The following is a 15618-nucleotide window of genomic DNA, read 5'->3' on the forward strand; positions in this document are numbered from 1 at the left end:
GACTTGTTTACATTGAACTGCATTAACTTGGAAGTTAAGGTTGAAAATTGCAAATCAAGGTCATAATTATACTTCTTTTCATGAGTGTATCTGAATATTGAACAGAAACATGAAAAATAATTCTTAATTTCTAGAGATAGAAAGATGAAGAGGAAAACCCTAAAGACTACTCTTGGTGAAGGAAAGAAAAGTCACTGATTTCTAACAACTACTTTCTTATTGTAATTTTTTAAAAGTCTCTCACTAAATAATCTTCCCAAGTACTTAAGTATACCATTAATAATTTTTTCCCAGATGCCTATTTCTCCCTTGTTAAATGGATTCCTTTTTTTTTTTTTTCCTGTATTTCTTGTCCTTTTCTGAGTAGATATGTGGGATGATTTATGACCTTCCTCATGCAGCAACATTTTACATTTTTGGAGACTGTTATCATGTCTGCAGTTTTCCTTCCTGTGGACTGAGTTCTTCCAGCATATCCTCAGAGATCATCTAATTCCTCTGCATCTTTCTGGAATTACTGTATTCCTTTAAAGGAGAAAAATTATCAGGTTTGACATTATTTGCACTGGAAAAGTCTTTCCCTTATTGAAAAACATTTTTGTTACAAAAAGAAAACAAGTTCCTGAAAGGCACAGATAACAGTCTTTTTAGTCTGTGTAGCAGAAATAAGAGAAATAAATACAGAAGACCACATATGTCTTTTTGAATGGAATAATACAGTGGCATTGTAATGAATTGGGGAGCTAATTTAGAGTATGTTTAGGTGCAGCTGTCCCTAAACATTGATTTTGTAATGAGGCTGAGTTGGTACTAAACACTTAAAAAAGTCAGGATCTGATAGTGATCCAGTGGCTTCCTCTGTCAAAGGTACATCTCATTCAACAAAATATGTTCCTCAAGTGTATTTTGGGGTATATCACCTTACAGAGTTCAAAAGGGCAAATTATGAATTAGATAGTCCTATGAGATAAAGGTATTTTTCTTGTTCTGAAATGTGTTTCCTCCACTCCTGCTTGAGATGCTATCACTGATATTTGTTAATTGCACCTACCAAATCTCAGAGTTAGATGAAAGATAAGAAGATTGTCAGGATTTTTACTTTAGTAAAATGCTCATTTGAGCAAGTGTTACATCTACACCTTGTTCTCGCTCTGTAAACATACAGTGAACAATGAATGTAATAACTTTCTGATAACTGCTGAAGACCATTAGCAAAGCAGGTATTAAAGGAATATCTCTTTATGTGAGTCAAAATTCAACATTTCTCATGATCCATGACCTTCTAATTGCAAAGAAAATTATGTTTATTGTTAAAACTTATTTAAGCATGTGAAACTCTCTTCTCCAGCATTCTAAGATGTTATGCAAGTTGCATAATTTCTAGGAGATTACATTAACAATTTAGTGTAGCTACATGAAATTTTCAATCCTTTAGTCTGAATATAAGCCCATAAGGCAAAGCTAATTTAATTTCAATACTCATCCTTTCCTTACTGTTCTTTCTCAAGTTAACACTATTGACACTTCTATCACAATGAAGTTACCTTGTGAAGATTAAAATAACAAAAACCCTGATTTATTTTGGTCTTCTTGATGTTATTCAAATATTTCATTGAGCTATACTTTCTTTGCATTTTGTTTTCCTTTTTCTTCTATTATTTTTATTGACTACATGACCTTTTCTTAATCAGTAATAAATTCTAGGTGCAAAAACAATATGACCATTTTTTGTTTGAAATTGCATTTTATTGTTATTAGCATGATACAGGTCAGATCATATGGACCAAATGATTCATCCCATCACAAATATTCACACGATTTTTTGTAGAAAATGTAAGCCAAGATTCCAAGTTTATAATGATTTGACATTTGGCTTTTCATCACCCACCAAAAACGTGCTGACATTTAAAAATTTTAATTAATTTAATACTTCCTATTCTGGATAAAAGTGTTTTCATGCATCCCCTTACTAAATAGTGAAGAAGAATTTCATAATTCCATATTAGGGAGGTTGTTTTTTCATTTAAAGTTTCATTTTACATTTGTTTGCAATCAAATTAACTTTCAAAAGTCTGTGTAGCTGTGTTGGGTTGACCCTGGCTGAATGCCAGATGCCCACCAAAGCTGCTCTATCACTCCCCTCCTCAGCTGGACAGCAGAGGGAAAATGTAGTAAAAGGCTCATGGGTTGAGATAAGGACAGGGAGAGATCACTCACCAGTTACTGTCACAGGCAAAACAGACTAGTTTAATGTATTGCTAATCAAGTTAGAGTAGGGTAGTGAAAAATAAAAAAGTAGATCTTTATGCTTAATTTCTCCATGCTTGGTGGTTGCCTTTCATTAGGTATGTACAGAAGTCAAGTAAATCAATGCAATAGCCACAGTACTTCCAGTGCCAGGTTATGTTTCCAAGTTAGTTCTTATTTTGATCTGTGTGGATTTAATTGTCTGAACTTTTGATAAACAGAGTGGCTTTAAACTGATGCTTTTATCAACCTGAATAAGAAGGGTTATGAGGGATGGCAAACAGTACCTATCCCTCTTGCTAGAACCTGACCAGAAAAATATAAGGCTCATGTCACCTCTGTATCAAAATATTCAACAAAATTTGACACAGCAAGACCAATTAATGCTCTAACCCTTGAGAAAAATCCCCTTGAAATCAGCCCCCAGTGGCTGGGGCTGGTCTGCCAGTGCAGGAGTATCTCAGCTGCTCTCAGACACTGCAGCTGTTTGCATAGGGACACTTATCCTGCTGGGGAGTGCTTTTTCAGCAGAGTAGATCTTTGCTCCTGAGGGATCCCAACGCACTGTGTGGGTCTTTTTATGCCACTGCAGCAGTCTGTGAACATCTGACATCAGTAATTGGCAAATTGTCACCTGTTAACCCAACATATTACTTCCCACTTGCTATTCGTTCAGACCTGTTGGACAGGCTGAGGTATAAGGTGCTGTTGATATTGTGCTCCTCTTTTTCCCTTTATCTTTGGAGTAGTAGAAGTTTAATGAACTCAATAGGACTTCCAGGGAATCCTTAGCAAGTCAACTTTTACACTATCAGTAATCTTTTAAGAGATTAGTGTCTAGGATTCAGGTATAGCAATTGAATTTAAAGTAACATAAGTCTAAGTTCATGCATGCCAGGGACTACAGCTTTGCTTTTAGCCTAGCTTCTGACCTTTCAGATCAGGACTGGCCAAACTGCAGCTCATGGCTGGATGCAGCTTGTGCTGGGGCTACAGCTGTGAGCAGTGGCTAGAAGATGTGGGACATTGCCAGATTTCTGAAGTGCAAAGGAGCAGGAAAGCAGTGCCACCTTCTGCCTGGTGCTCCCTGAGGAATGCATCTGGTGACCAGGAGGTGTCAGGTGCTGGTGACATAGTGAGGTTGGCTCTCCTAACTTTGCTCTTCCTTGGAGGCTGGCCTCAAAGATATCACCACCCTCGAGCAGCATCCCCTTTGCAGGAACCACCCTGTAATTCACAGTATTGGCTATAGAGGGAAAGGTGCAAGTACACCAGGTGTGTTTGGAGTATCAAGAACAAAGTGCAGTTGTTCAGATTTTTAGCACTAAAATCCATCTGAAACCTGGCTGAAGGGAAACAAATGTTTGTTTTACTGCCAGGCTGCAGCTGGCTCTGGTGTGGCTTGAGGAGCAGAAGAGGATGAAGAAACCGGACCCTTCTTTTTTTTTGTTTGTTTGTTATTGCAAAATGTCCAACTGAGAAGAAGAGGAATTCCTCTTGTCCTCATGTCAGGCCTTTAAAATTCCTGACAATATAAATGACCATGCATCTTTTATAGAAATAGGCCACATGCTATAAGGAAACACAGTCTAAGGCAAGTCAGTTCAGGCCAAAAAACCTTGCTCTTTCTAGGCAATATCTTTGTTAGCAGATTAAAAGACGTACGTTTTTAGAAAAAAAATATTTTCCAGAAAAAGCTCATGACTTCATCCTTGTTGTTAGTATATTTTGTCATCATCTGAAAAAGAAAATTCAGTTAACTTTGTCCTAACATCTGTACTGAATATTTCCTTGTAATTTCTTATTTCACAGTTCAATTCCTTCTTATTATTTTAATCCTGTAGACTTTCTCAGGGAACATTGTCTTTCTGTTGAGTAGAAAAGCAGGATCAAGTCCTGTGCTTGGGAAACATAGCCATCTTGGCAACAAACAGGAGATGAAGCACATCACAAATTGACTTTTCCGTCTAGAAGATCTTCTAAACAAAATATTTCCATGGCAAAAATCTACTATGATAAAGTCAGACCTTTACACAGTTATAGGGACAGTCTATAGTGGTCCGGAGAGGAGTGCTGTTTTTCTCAGATTTCCACTTACTTGACTGGAAACCAAACTGCTAAGTGCTTTCTCTGTGACCTGGGTAAGAATCCATACGTGGCATTTCCTAAAATTGTGGCTGACTCTTGGTATGACTGTCATGCTGCTCCAAAAGAACTGACCTGCTTCACAAGAAAAAATAGGCACTGTCTTTACAAGGAACCGTTTTTCAAGTGGTTTTGGGTGCTGGTCTCCTAGTTGCATTTATGTAGAAATGAAGGTCAGTATGTCAATGGCAAATTCCTATGGAAGGGCAGAAATTTATATAATATCCTGCAGAGTGAATTGCACTTAAATCGTCAAAAGTTCAATCCTGTCTCATCTCACACATGAAAATATGAGACTGATGCGTTCTCCTGATGGTATTTTTTTTCTCTGTGTATGTAAGGTGTATGATTTAAAAGCTAGGGATGAATTTCTGTCTTTAGTATTTCTCAGTTGATTTGATCCTATGAGCTCCCCAGCTCTCCCTTCAGGAGAGACAGTAGGAAAGTAGTGAAATACAACCTTCTGCATGCCACCTGCTTTCCTAAGGAAGAACTGGTTTCCCTCAGTGAGAAGCCATTATTCTTGGAGGGCAAAATTTGTGCTGTGTGGTCTTGTTTTGAAATGTGGCATGTGACACAATGTTTCCTTATTTAGCACTCGGAGCTTTCTGCCATGCAGCCTGCAAAGCTGAGGAGAATAAACACTGTCCTTGCTTCGGCAGGACTTTATTGCCAGCAACTCTCATCATCCAGATTTTTCTGAAGGGAAGAAAAGAAAACAGCATTTGCAATTATGTTCTCTGGGTTCTTGCTTGTTCTTTCTCTCGTTCACAGTGCTTTGCAGCTGCCTGGTAAGTGCCCCTTGTTTACTTCCTGTGAAGGTGCCCATGGAAGTGCTTCCAGTCCTCTGGCATTTCTGGGTATCACGGTTCTGGTGCATTGTCTGTATGTACATTATTAGTTTGGGGATGGGCAACCTCTTAATGTCAGGCAATGCAGGCAGACAAGAGGCAAAGGAAGAATCCAATAGGAAAAAAGAAATGGCTAGAGAAGGAAGCAGAGATTCAATTCTTAATGGCTTTATTAATATATAGTGACACTATCACTTTAACAACCTCAGAAGATCGGACCTAAGAAAATTATGAGATATGTTTAAATGTCTATTTAAATTTTTTAATTATTATTATTTAATTCTTTATCTCTGTGTTCTGGTTTTTGAGCTGTTGGTGTCTGGGTAATGGTTAGCAAAATCAGGCAGGAAAACTTCAGGACTGTTGAAATGCAAAATTATTTGTAGGACATTTAGATGGTCAGAGATGATGGCTGTGCAATCCAGAAAGACTTAATGCTTACAAAGAGGATTATTTTCATTCAGTGTTTTGAACAGACTCACTGAATTCACTGGCATTGCTAAAGTGGATGGAATAATTTTTTTGTGAATTAAAATTGGATTAAATTTAGGAAAGTTATTGTGGAATTGCAGTGGTAACACTACTGCTTTCTCTTTAGCTGCACTTCTCTTGTAGGTGTAAACAGATATCTTAGCAGAACTGAATGTTTAAAGTTAAATCCTTTCACCTTCTAAGTTCTGAGTAAAACTGTTACAGGTTGTCTCAGAGTACGTGATATTTTTTTTAATCACACATGGTATCACTGCAGGCCAGAATAAGTATTTTCAGTGTACTGTATGTTATCAATTGAATTGATTTCAATTTTTTTGCTGGCTTTTTAATGAAATGTCTTTAACTTTTTAAAGACATTTTAATTCAATATGAAGCCAAGTGATCACGAAATGTATCAGGGACTAAAACTGGCTATGAATCCCACAAGCTTTTGAAGGAAATACTACCAGGTGGGTCACAAAGTATACCCCAAGGCAGCAGAGCAAATTCATAGGCGTGGTTCACTACTGCTGCTGATATTCACTGCAGGACTGAATTTAGCTCCGCTGCTTCTACTTTGCCTTGAAGCTGACACTGTGAAGATGATCAGAGAAACTACCTGGAGAAGAGCTAGGGACCCAATTTCTGGTACAGGTGTACCATCTAACTTCCACCAGCCTTTCCACATTGGCAAGTAGCGGTCAGATGCCACTACTCCCTGGTCCTTGCTATTTTCTCAGATTGTGATCGGTTTCCCAATGTCATTCCTGGTTTTATATTCAATGGCTAATAGTAGGCACGACAGGCCTTGTAGGTCAGCAAGGCTGAGGAGCCCAGAATAACCCCTGAGAAGGCCGGAGGGGTTCACCCACATTTATACGGTGGACAGGAAAGCTGGATTAGGGAGTGGGAAGACAAATGGCTCAGCAAAGATGGCTGTGTCCCCACTAGGAAACCTGTAAGATCTGGCAGGGTGAGGAAAGTTTGTAGAGATCAGAGGTCTGCAAGGCCATGCATCTGAGGACAGGTGGAAACAGGTTAATGGTAATAGCAGTGAGGCTGAGGGAGTTCTCATGACCAAGAAAAATCAATCCAACAAGCTGTGCTCCATTCTGCTTCTGTTGCTGCCCACCACTGATCCACAGTATGGAGACATACAGTCATGACACACATATTCTATTGTCAACTTTATTTATTTTTAATCAGTAGAATTGATGTTGCACTGGACTCTGGTGAAAAATATAATATTTTTATCTAATGAATGCAATGACTTCTTGTTCATATGAATGACATATACACTATACTAACCATTTACGAAGTTGTGTTTTTTTACAGACATTGAAACATTTTTAATATATAATAAAGTCAGCAGGCTCTGTCTTCAGGCATCTGTTGCACAGTCAGTTAGAACTGCCACTTGCCATCAAGACAATGAATCACAAAAGTTTAGGTGGATCACAGATCATCAGCTTATGAGTGTGAAACTGAAATTTTGCCTGGGGGTGGCAATGAAGAAGGATCAGGCTGTGGTCACCCTGCATCCATGTAATCAAACAAGCGAGCTCCAGTGGTGGGAATGCAGAAATGAAAGCCTCCTAGCAATCCAAGGAGAAGATTTGTTTTTCAGTCCTGGCAATGAAGAGCATGATAACGTTCTGTTAAAGAAGGGGCTGAGTGCAATGAATCAGTGGAAGATCTATGGGGCCATGGATGTTTTATGTTCCCAGGGATATGAAGGTACAGAAAATTAATTCTTTCATGCTTTGCATTAATTCCTTTCTGAGTGTTAGAGTGTTTCAAATCTTTGTATCTGACTATTCTGATTCCTTCAGTGACCACCAGTTTTAGAAAATCAGTGTACTGAAGGACTTAGCATTGAATTTAATGTCATACTTATGTCCAAGTATGTATTATATACACATAATAGTTTAGTCTGTGTGTTATAGTACATTAGTATTAGTACATTCAAGTATTTTAAGTAGTATTACCTAAAATCAACTCTAAAAGAAAACCTCTAAGACACAATTTCTGAGTTTTAGAAGGCAGCATTACTTTTTATTATGACATTGGATGGATGATAATCTAATTTCTTTGAAAGTGTGTATGCCTGACTTATAAAAGCCTTTTGCTTTTATTTAGTTACCTAATTAACAATTCAAAGTATTACTTAATACTGTTACACCCACTTCCAAAACTGTCCCTTCCTCAGTACCACCCTCACCAAGTCTCTGACACACCTGAATTTGAGTTGGAGGTCTCATAAAGACCATCTCTTCATCTATTCTTTATCTTCCTCATCGACTTTGACACAGTATCATGCCATCTGGAATGGTTTCAAGGCTTCTGAGTAGCTTTGACTGGCTATCAGGTGTTATGTCTCTTTGTCAGTATATTTTCACAGCTAAAAAACGCTTTACCTCGTTCGCTTGAAGACCTTAACAAAGAATGATGAACAACATTTAGGAATTTTGTACATATTTTGTACAATTTTGTACAATCTATACTAGAAACTTATATAATGTAGGTTTTACAGCTACAACATTACATGTACTCTCCATATATTTTATAAATATATATTATTAGTATTTGTGTATATGCATACTTACTCTTATACTATGTATAAGTATTCTCTAAAGTCACTGTTGCTCACCATCCTGTGTCACTACATTATTAACAAAGTGTATAAACACTGATAAGTTTCTTATATGGTTGATAAATTTCTTCACATGGATGTGAAATTACATCTTCATGAAAGAAGCACAATATGGGTGAGCTGAGAAAGGTCTGCAAGTACAGATGGAGGTGGAGAAAGCATGGCTTTTGTGATGCAGCAGATGGGGATGCTCATGAAATAATTATAAACACCAGTGCAAGTACCCTTTGTAGTCAGCTGAAGTCTGATTGTTCTGTATGGCTTTCCCACATCCAGAATGAGCGTTTAAAAAACCACCCCACAGGATATTTGAAAATTGAACTCTGAACCTTGCATGTGGGAGCTGCTTCACTGTATGTGAGGTACCTAAATGGTCACTGGAATGAAAACAAAGATAGATATTGTAACCTATGTTTACTTTTTTCCATGAACAAGGACTTACAAATATTAGTTCCTTCTCTTGCACTTGTAATATAAATCTTAACATTGTTTGAAATAGAATTATTTTAGAGTGGAGCTCTGGAGACTTACTAAGATTGTAAAAGCATCTTGGACCTCATCTATGAAGTATTACTTTACATCAGAATAACACTGCTCTAAAGCATATGTCAGCAGCTTAAGTCTGGAAAAGTGCTGAAATGAATTTTTTTATGGTTATGGGAAAGAAACCATGGAAAACGCTTTGAGACGCAATTCAACCATTAGCCTAGGCTTTACTTTATTGACTGTTCACATTTCTTTGTTATTTTTCATTTGAAGTTATAATTTTGTTTTCTCAGAGACATTTACACTGCTAGGAAATGCTTTCGGGGCGCCCTGTGTGTTCCCTTTCCTGTACCATGAGCAGTGGTATGCGGAGTGCACGGCCGCCGGCCGGACAGACGGCTGGCTCTGGTGTGCAACCACTGCCGACTACGACACGGACCAGCGATACGGATTCTGCCCATCAAAAGGTAAGTCACCTCTTCCCACACAGTTCCCCTCTGTATTGGCAAATCAGCACTAGCAGAATATGACTGCCTTTGTAATAACTCATTGCTTACAAGGATTTTTTTTAATATATATGATGTATTGCCGCATCCTGCAGCTCTCTATGCAAGGAGATAACATTTTGCATAAAGATGTGGAAAAAATGTGGTTGAAGAGTAAAACAGCATGCAGTTCCCACTAATTGTGGGGTGCTGCTGAGCAACATCATAATTTTGAGACTCTCCCTGTGTCCCAGCTGGCATGTGTGCTGTCACCATTGTACGACCCTTCGCTGAGGGACTCCCATTTGAGGGATGTGGGCACAAAAATGAGCACTGTAGAAAGAGTAATGGTGAAGTTAATGTTTTGATCTGCATGATTCTCATGTGAATATATTTTTTTTTTACTAAAGTGGAATGTGTCCTTTTATCCATGCTGTTCAGCCCTCTTCATATTGCCTGGGAAGTAGTCTTTCCACAACTTCTGACGTCTGCCTGGCATTCCTCTGCAACTTTAATCACTTTCTTCCATTTCTGTGGTCATTTCCCACTCCATCTCCCTTTATGGCCTTGTTCTTGGCAGGAGAGCTTTGCATTCACAATGTTGAAGACTCCACCTGACGCATCTCATATTTCCCCTGTATTCTCCCCATTGCTTCTGTTATACATTATGTCTTTTATTATTAGAATTCTCCTTTACTCCAGTTGATTCAAAATGGGCTTTTGGTGTGGTACAAATCCCTAGTCAAATACGCTTTCCAGGTTGCTGCAAGGACACCACTGCTGTGTGACAGACATACCCAGAAGCTCTTCACAAGGGAATGGGACTTATCCAAGAATTGTTTTGATGTTAAATTCAGGTCTAGAGCTGGTACTTACAGCTCTCAGTGGGAACTGCTGTCCAGAAAGAGAAGAAGAGGTTGCACACCTTTTTAAAGTTATCATGTAGGCTTTCTACCACAGCACTACCTGCAATATATTTTCCTATGCAATCGCTTCCCTTGTGGTAATTCCTGAATTATGTATCTTCATGGAACAGGAGGCAGTATAGGCCAGCTTTACCTATCAGTTTTCTGGCCTTAATTTTTTCCTTCCCCTTCTGCTCATAACATTTTCAGTGCTCTTGAAAGAACAGACCAGATGACATTTAAGGAGAAAGCCATGCAGAATAAGAAACCAAAACTCATTTTTCTGTTGCCAAGTTACTACCACACCCAGTGTAATTATTTTCGCCACAGATAAAGACAGCACCTGGACTACAGACCTGTTAACAAATGTCCACTACCAAATAAACTCCGACTCGGCTCTCACGTGGCACCAAGCCAGGAGGAGCTGTCAGCAGCAAAATGCAGAATTGTTGAGTATCACAGACATTCATGAACAAACATATCTTAAAGGTAAGGCAGTAAAGAAAGCCCTGAGTTAGATTCAGGATCTGTTCAGTCCATCATAACAGCTAAGGATTATTTAGTATGATTTTGGCCTAAATATGTCTAGGCAAGAAAACAAAATCTTCTAGAATTTGCAAGTTCACATCAAAATTGCTGCCAAGTTTACACAGAATTTAAGGTATTCCAGCATCCTTCAAGAGTAACAACTTGACTTCTTATTTACAAATGTTATATTAAAACTGCACTGATTTTTTTTTTTTTTGATGGGGAAAAAAAATCTGAAAAATAAATTAAAATTTCTCTTTTGGTCAAAAAGAAACGTTTTAAAAATTGATAAAAAAAGATATCTCTTTAAGACAAAAGAAATATGTTTTTTGTATAAAATACAGTTTGACAGATGCTTTTTTCACTCACTTGGCAAAGAAAAATATCAGTTATTCATAGATCCTAAATTGCAGCTTTACCTATCTGTGAATTGCTGTAGGAATAGTAGGAAGAAACTATCTATTGTTCTTTTTAAGGATGAATTTAACTTCCAAGACATTTATTACTATAGTTTATACTTATACAGTACCAATATTTCTACTTAAATAGATGTTGTACTTAAATAAATACGTAGAATTTAGCCTATTCTACAGAAGTAATTTCATTTTGGATATATTCTGTGCATATCATCTGGTCTCATTGTGCATTAGTGAGAGAATAAGAGAAGGGGTTTCTGTTTATTTATTTTTTACAGTACTCAAAGCTTTGGCATATTTCAATTTATCAAGCATTTCAGTATCTGCAGATATTTGTAGTTAGAAGTTTAATAACTGCAAGTCTTCCTAGAGACATTATTAGTGACTATTACTAATACGAAAGTGTTTTATAAAATAATGTATCTTTCTTTTGTTATTTAGAATTAACTGAAGGTACAGATTCTGCACTGTGGATTGGACTCAACAGACTGGACTTGAGGAGTGGATGGGGCTGGGTTGGAAGCAGCCCTTTCCAGTACTTAAACTGGGCTCCAGGTATATATGACTTCATTTAATTCTGTACTTCCAAAGAGAAAATATACATATCTCAAATACTGCTGTAAATTTTATTCTCAGATAGATATGCCATTAGATAAGTATTTTAGCTTTTCTTGCTTTAGCTTTAGAAAAATCTCCTTTTCTATAGCAATATAAGCCAGAAACTATTGGGAAAAAATATTTTAGCTGTGAAAGCAACACTGTCTGTCCCTAAAATATTTGGTTTTCTATTTCTTGACTCCAGCAACAAAACTATGAGGAGTTTACATGTTCGTATCCACTTACGTAACTTACCTACTGCATTTCACACAGTCATGCCCACTACCAGAGGCCTACCTCAACTCTTACCAAAGCCAGGAAAGACATGACCTTTGGAGCTCTGGCTTCATCCAGGAGTTATTTGTCCTTGTGCATTTTACAGCTTAGAGATCTATTTGTTTTTCAGAAAATTTCACTTTTTCCTGTACTTTTCCCAAAGGGAGCCCCTCTCCAGAATCTGGAAAACTTTGTGCAGTTTTGAATCCTGAAACAAAAGCTAAATGGCAAAATTGGGAATGTGATCAGAAACTTGGTTACATTTGTAAGAAAAAGAACTTTACCTTGGTTTCTTCAGGTATGTTGATATATGTTGATAATTAGAGTAGAAGCTGTTACCTGAATCACTTGGCATTCATATTGACAAAGATGAGCAGAAAAATTTTACTAGAAATAGAAACTATTTCTTGTTTGTCTGGTTTGCTTTTTACAAACATTGCACCTTTTGTAGTCTTATCTTCAGTCCCATAACACACAGAATGAAACAGATAAAAGTGAAGAATGTCCATCAGGTCCTTTCTGTCCATATTTTGATGTTCAAGTCTCCCCCTTGGATACACACACTGCTGACCATCAAAGGGGAGAACAAACCAAAAGTCCTTTTACAGAAGAGGGACAATAGTAAAAATCAGCAAAAGGAAGAAAGATGGAGAACTTACAGCGTGGCTCTAAGTCATTCTCCACAACTTGTGGTCAGCTGGCTTAGCCAGCTCACGGGTCTCTGCAGAAGTGATGGAAGATTGACACCAATGAAGATCGACACATTGAAATGAGAGAAGATGTTTTAAGAGTATAAAGATTTCCCTGTTGGTGTGTCCCTGTGTGTGCACCTGGCTATAAATCAGTTTCAATGACTTTTACTCTATCAGTATACTTAATCCTTTAAAAATTCATAACCCTTCTATGTTAGGTGCAGATAATACAAGATTTATCTGACAAATACTAAGTGATACAGATCTGACAAATACTGGGTGCTAAAAATAATAGATTAGTGTATTTGTTATACACATATGACTGACCTTAGAATTTGTATTAAATACTATTTGTATTAAAGATCTTTAATTTTCCAAGCTAAAAATTTGCCATATTTAGAATCACATCTATGTTTAGTATGTTTTGCATCCATCATTTCCTTTTAATGAGAATTTTTAAAAACAATTCTTAGTTTAGAACTTTTGCACAGATTAAGTGTAAATATTTTTATTGTTATATCCCTTGCATGGCATTTGAACTCCTCTAAAGCCCTGATATTTGTTCCTAGGTGACATTGGGCCTGTTACTTGCCCAGGTGGATGGGTGCCATATGCAGATCACTGTTACAAGATCTTCAGGGAGAACAAAGGATGGGAAGCAGCTTTGACCTCTTGTCAGAAGCAAGGGAGTCATCTGGCCAGCATCCGAAACCTTGAGGAGCACAGCTTTGTGGTGTCTCGACTTGGGTACAGTGAGTGTTTCCAGGGTGTCTTGCCTTTTTCTGCATGTATGGAACACCAGACAGCTGAACTGAGATTTCCAGCTGAGTTTTGGATGTTGTCAAAACTCTGATTTTACTTCCTGCTTAAGTAACTGAGCTAGGGCTGGGAGGCTGTGGTTAAGGTCTTTCTCTGCTTTTTTTCGTTTTGATGAAAGAGGCTTAACACATTCAAACTTCATGTAACATAGAACCAGTATTTTAAAATCTGACCAATGCAACAGAACCTAAAAAGTAATTACTATTTACACAGTTCTATCATATCACCATAGTGTATTAATATTAGGCTGGTAATTTACTCCCACTGCTATGAGGAAGAGGAGCCAAATTTTTTCATCCAGTGCAGGGATTTCTTTACAGCCTAATTTTCCAAAGCATACTCTCTTAATTTTAGTATCCATGTCAAAATATTAGTTTATAAAATTATCATAAAACATGCTAAATAATTTTATGCTTCATAAATTTATGAAAGGAATTATGTGTCCAAAGCTTGATGGTGCTGTGAAAAGGTAGCAGTGGCATAAGAAGTCTTATTTAATTCTGTTTCCAAGGTCTTATCTAGTTCTCTGTTTCCACCCTTTAGAGCCAACAGACAAGCTATGGATTGGTCTGAATGACCGTAAAGTTCAAATGTATTTTGAATGGACCGATGGTAGCCCAGTGACATACACAAAATGGCACCTGGGAGAGCCATCCACCACAAGCAACAGGCCAGAAGATTGTGTACTGATCAAAGGCCAGGTGACATTACCCAATACATATTTTACCTCCATAGTTAACCTAAAATCTTAATAAAAGACTAACGTGCTCTACTATTTCAGAAAACAGCTAACGCTGGAAAAGGGGATGTGGGCAAAAAAGGATAAGATTAAATACGACCTTTCAAAAAAAGAAAAAAAGAAAGCATTACTGCGTCATTGGTGACTTTTTCTCTTTAAGTACATCTGAAAGTCAAAAATTAAATAATTAGGGCTATAAAACAGGTCTCTGAAGGTAGTTTGACTACATTCTCTCATTTTCCTCTGGTGATAATGGTGGCATGTGGGGATCCATGATTCCTGCTGGCTCCTCTGTGCTTGCTCACTTGCTATTCCATTGCACAGCTGTTTGTGCAGGGCCCTGCAGAACAGGGGACGAACTCTATTCATCCTCCTCCTTTCTTATCAACATGACCCATGGCTGTTCTGCTATAGCCCAGTCTATATTTCATTGAATATGAGCAGATTTGGTTTTGTTATAATCTAAGGAAATTGGATAAGGAAAAAAAATATATCTGTTTAGAAAATGAAAAGAGAAAGAAAATTAATAGTTTCAATTATAAAGAAACACATTATTCATCTTCTTTAGATTATTCATCTTTATCTTATTCTTATTTCAAACTTTGTCCTGCCACAGGATGGCTATTGGGCAGACTCTGTCTGTGAGAAGAAAGCTGGCTACATTTGTAAAAGAAAGGCTATTTCACAAATAGCCGAAGAAAAGGAAATTATTGACGCAGGTTGCAAAAAAGTAAGTGTATAAGAATGGAACATCAGTTTCTCAGATGAAATAAGTACCTTGTCTGGGAATCACCTATAATTGTTTGAATTGTGTATATTGTTTATATTATTTATGTAGAAAGTTTTTTTTGTTTTTATTTATTGTGAAGTTTCTCCCTCTCTCAGTTATGTTAAACTTTAGATAGCAGTTTACAAAAACTACTTAGAAAGAATCTGCAATTTCACTACAAAAAGTATCTAAGCATATTATTCATGATTACTGAGCTTCATTCAATTTTAAATAACATAGCCCAATTAATACATGATATCAAAATTAATTAAAATTTGAATGGAAATCCTAACATCATGTTACAGGGCTGGAGAAGATATGGGACCTACTGCTATTTTATTGGACATGTTCCAGCAACATTTTCAGAAGCAAACACCACTTGTGAAGGAGAAGAAGGTTATTTGGCCACAGTTGAAAGTAGGTATGATAATGACTTTTCCTTGGCTTTTAAACAGATAAAGGTTGTATCATATGAAATATTCCTACAAAAGCCAACAGGTCAAACAGCAGATTGCCTAAGTAACAGATGAGGTCTCTAG

The 15618-nt window shown here is 37.3% G+C and overlaps 1 protein-coding gene across 2 annotated transcripts in view; it reads left to right on the forward strand.

Annotated features, from left to right (window-relative positions):
• The first annotated feature begins 5056 nt into the window (after positions 1-5056).
• Positions 5057-15618, forward strand: part of LOC126646977 (macrophage mannose receptor 1-like) — a 33608-nt gene continuing 23046 nt past the window's right edge. For both annotated transcript variants that reach the window (XM_050328783.1, XM_050328792.1), the window contains exons 1-10: positions 5057-5183; positions 7050-7451; positions 9147-9320; positions 10574-10732; positions 11629-11742; positions 12224-12358; positions 13322-13504; positions 14115-14272; positions 14927-15040; positions 15385-15500. In XM_050328783.1, the coding sequence (XP_050184740.1) occupies positions 5126-5183; positions 7050-7451; positions 9147-9320; positions 10574-10732; positions 11629-11742; positions 12224-12358; positions 13322-13504; positions 14115-14272; positions 14927-15040; positions 15385-15500 (1613 nt within the window). In that variant the 5' untranslated portion in view covers positions 5057-5125. The remainder of the gene's footprint in view (positions 5184-7049; positions 7452-9146; positions 9321-10573; positions 10733-11628; positions 11743-12223; positions 12359-13321; positions 13505-14114; positions 14273-14926; positions 15041-15384; positions 15501-15618) is intronic.

The sequence above is a fragment of the Myiozetetes cayanensis genome, unplaced genomic scaffold (genome assembly GCF_022539395.1).
Source record: "Myiozetetes cayanensis isolate MyiCay16 unplaced genomic scaffold, myiCay2020 scf1, whole genome shotgun sequence".
NCBI classification, from domain to species: domain Eukaryota; kingdom Metazoa; phylum Chordata; class Aves; order Passeriformes; family Tyrannidae; genus Myiozetetes; species Myiozetetes cayanensis.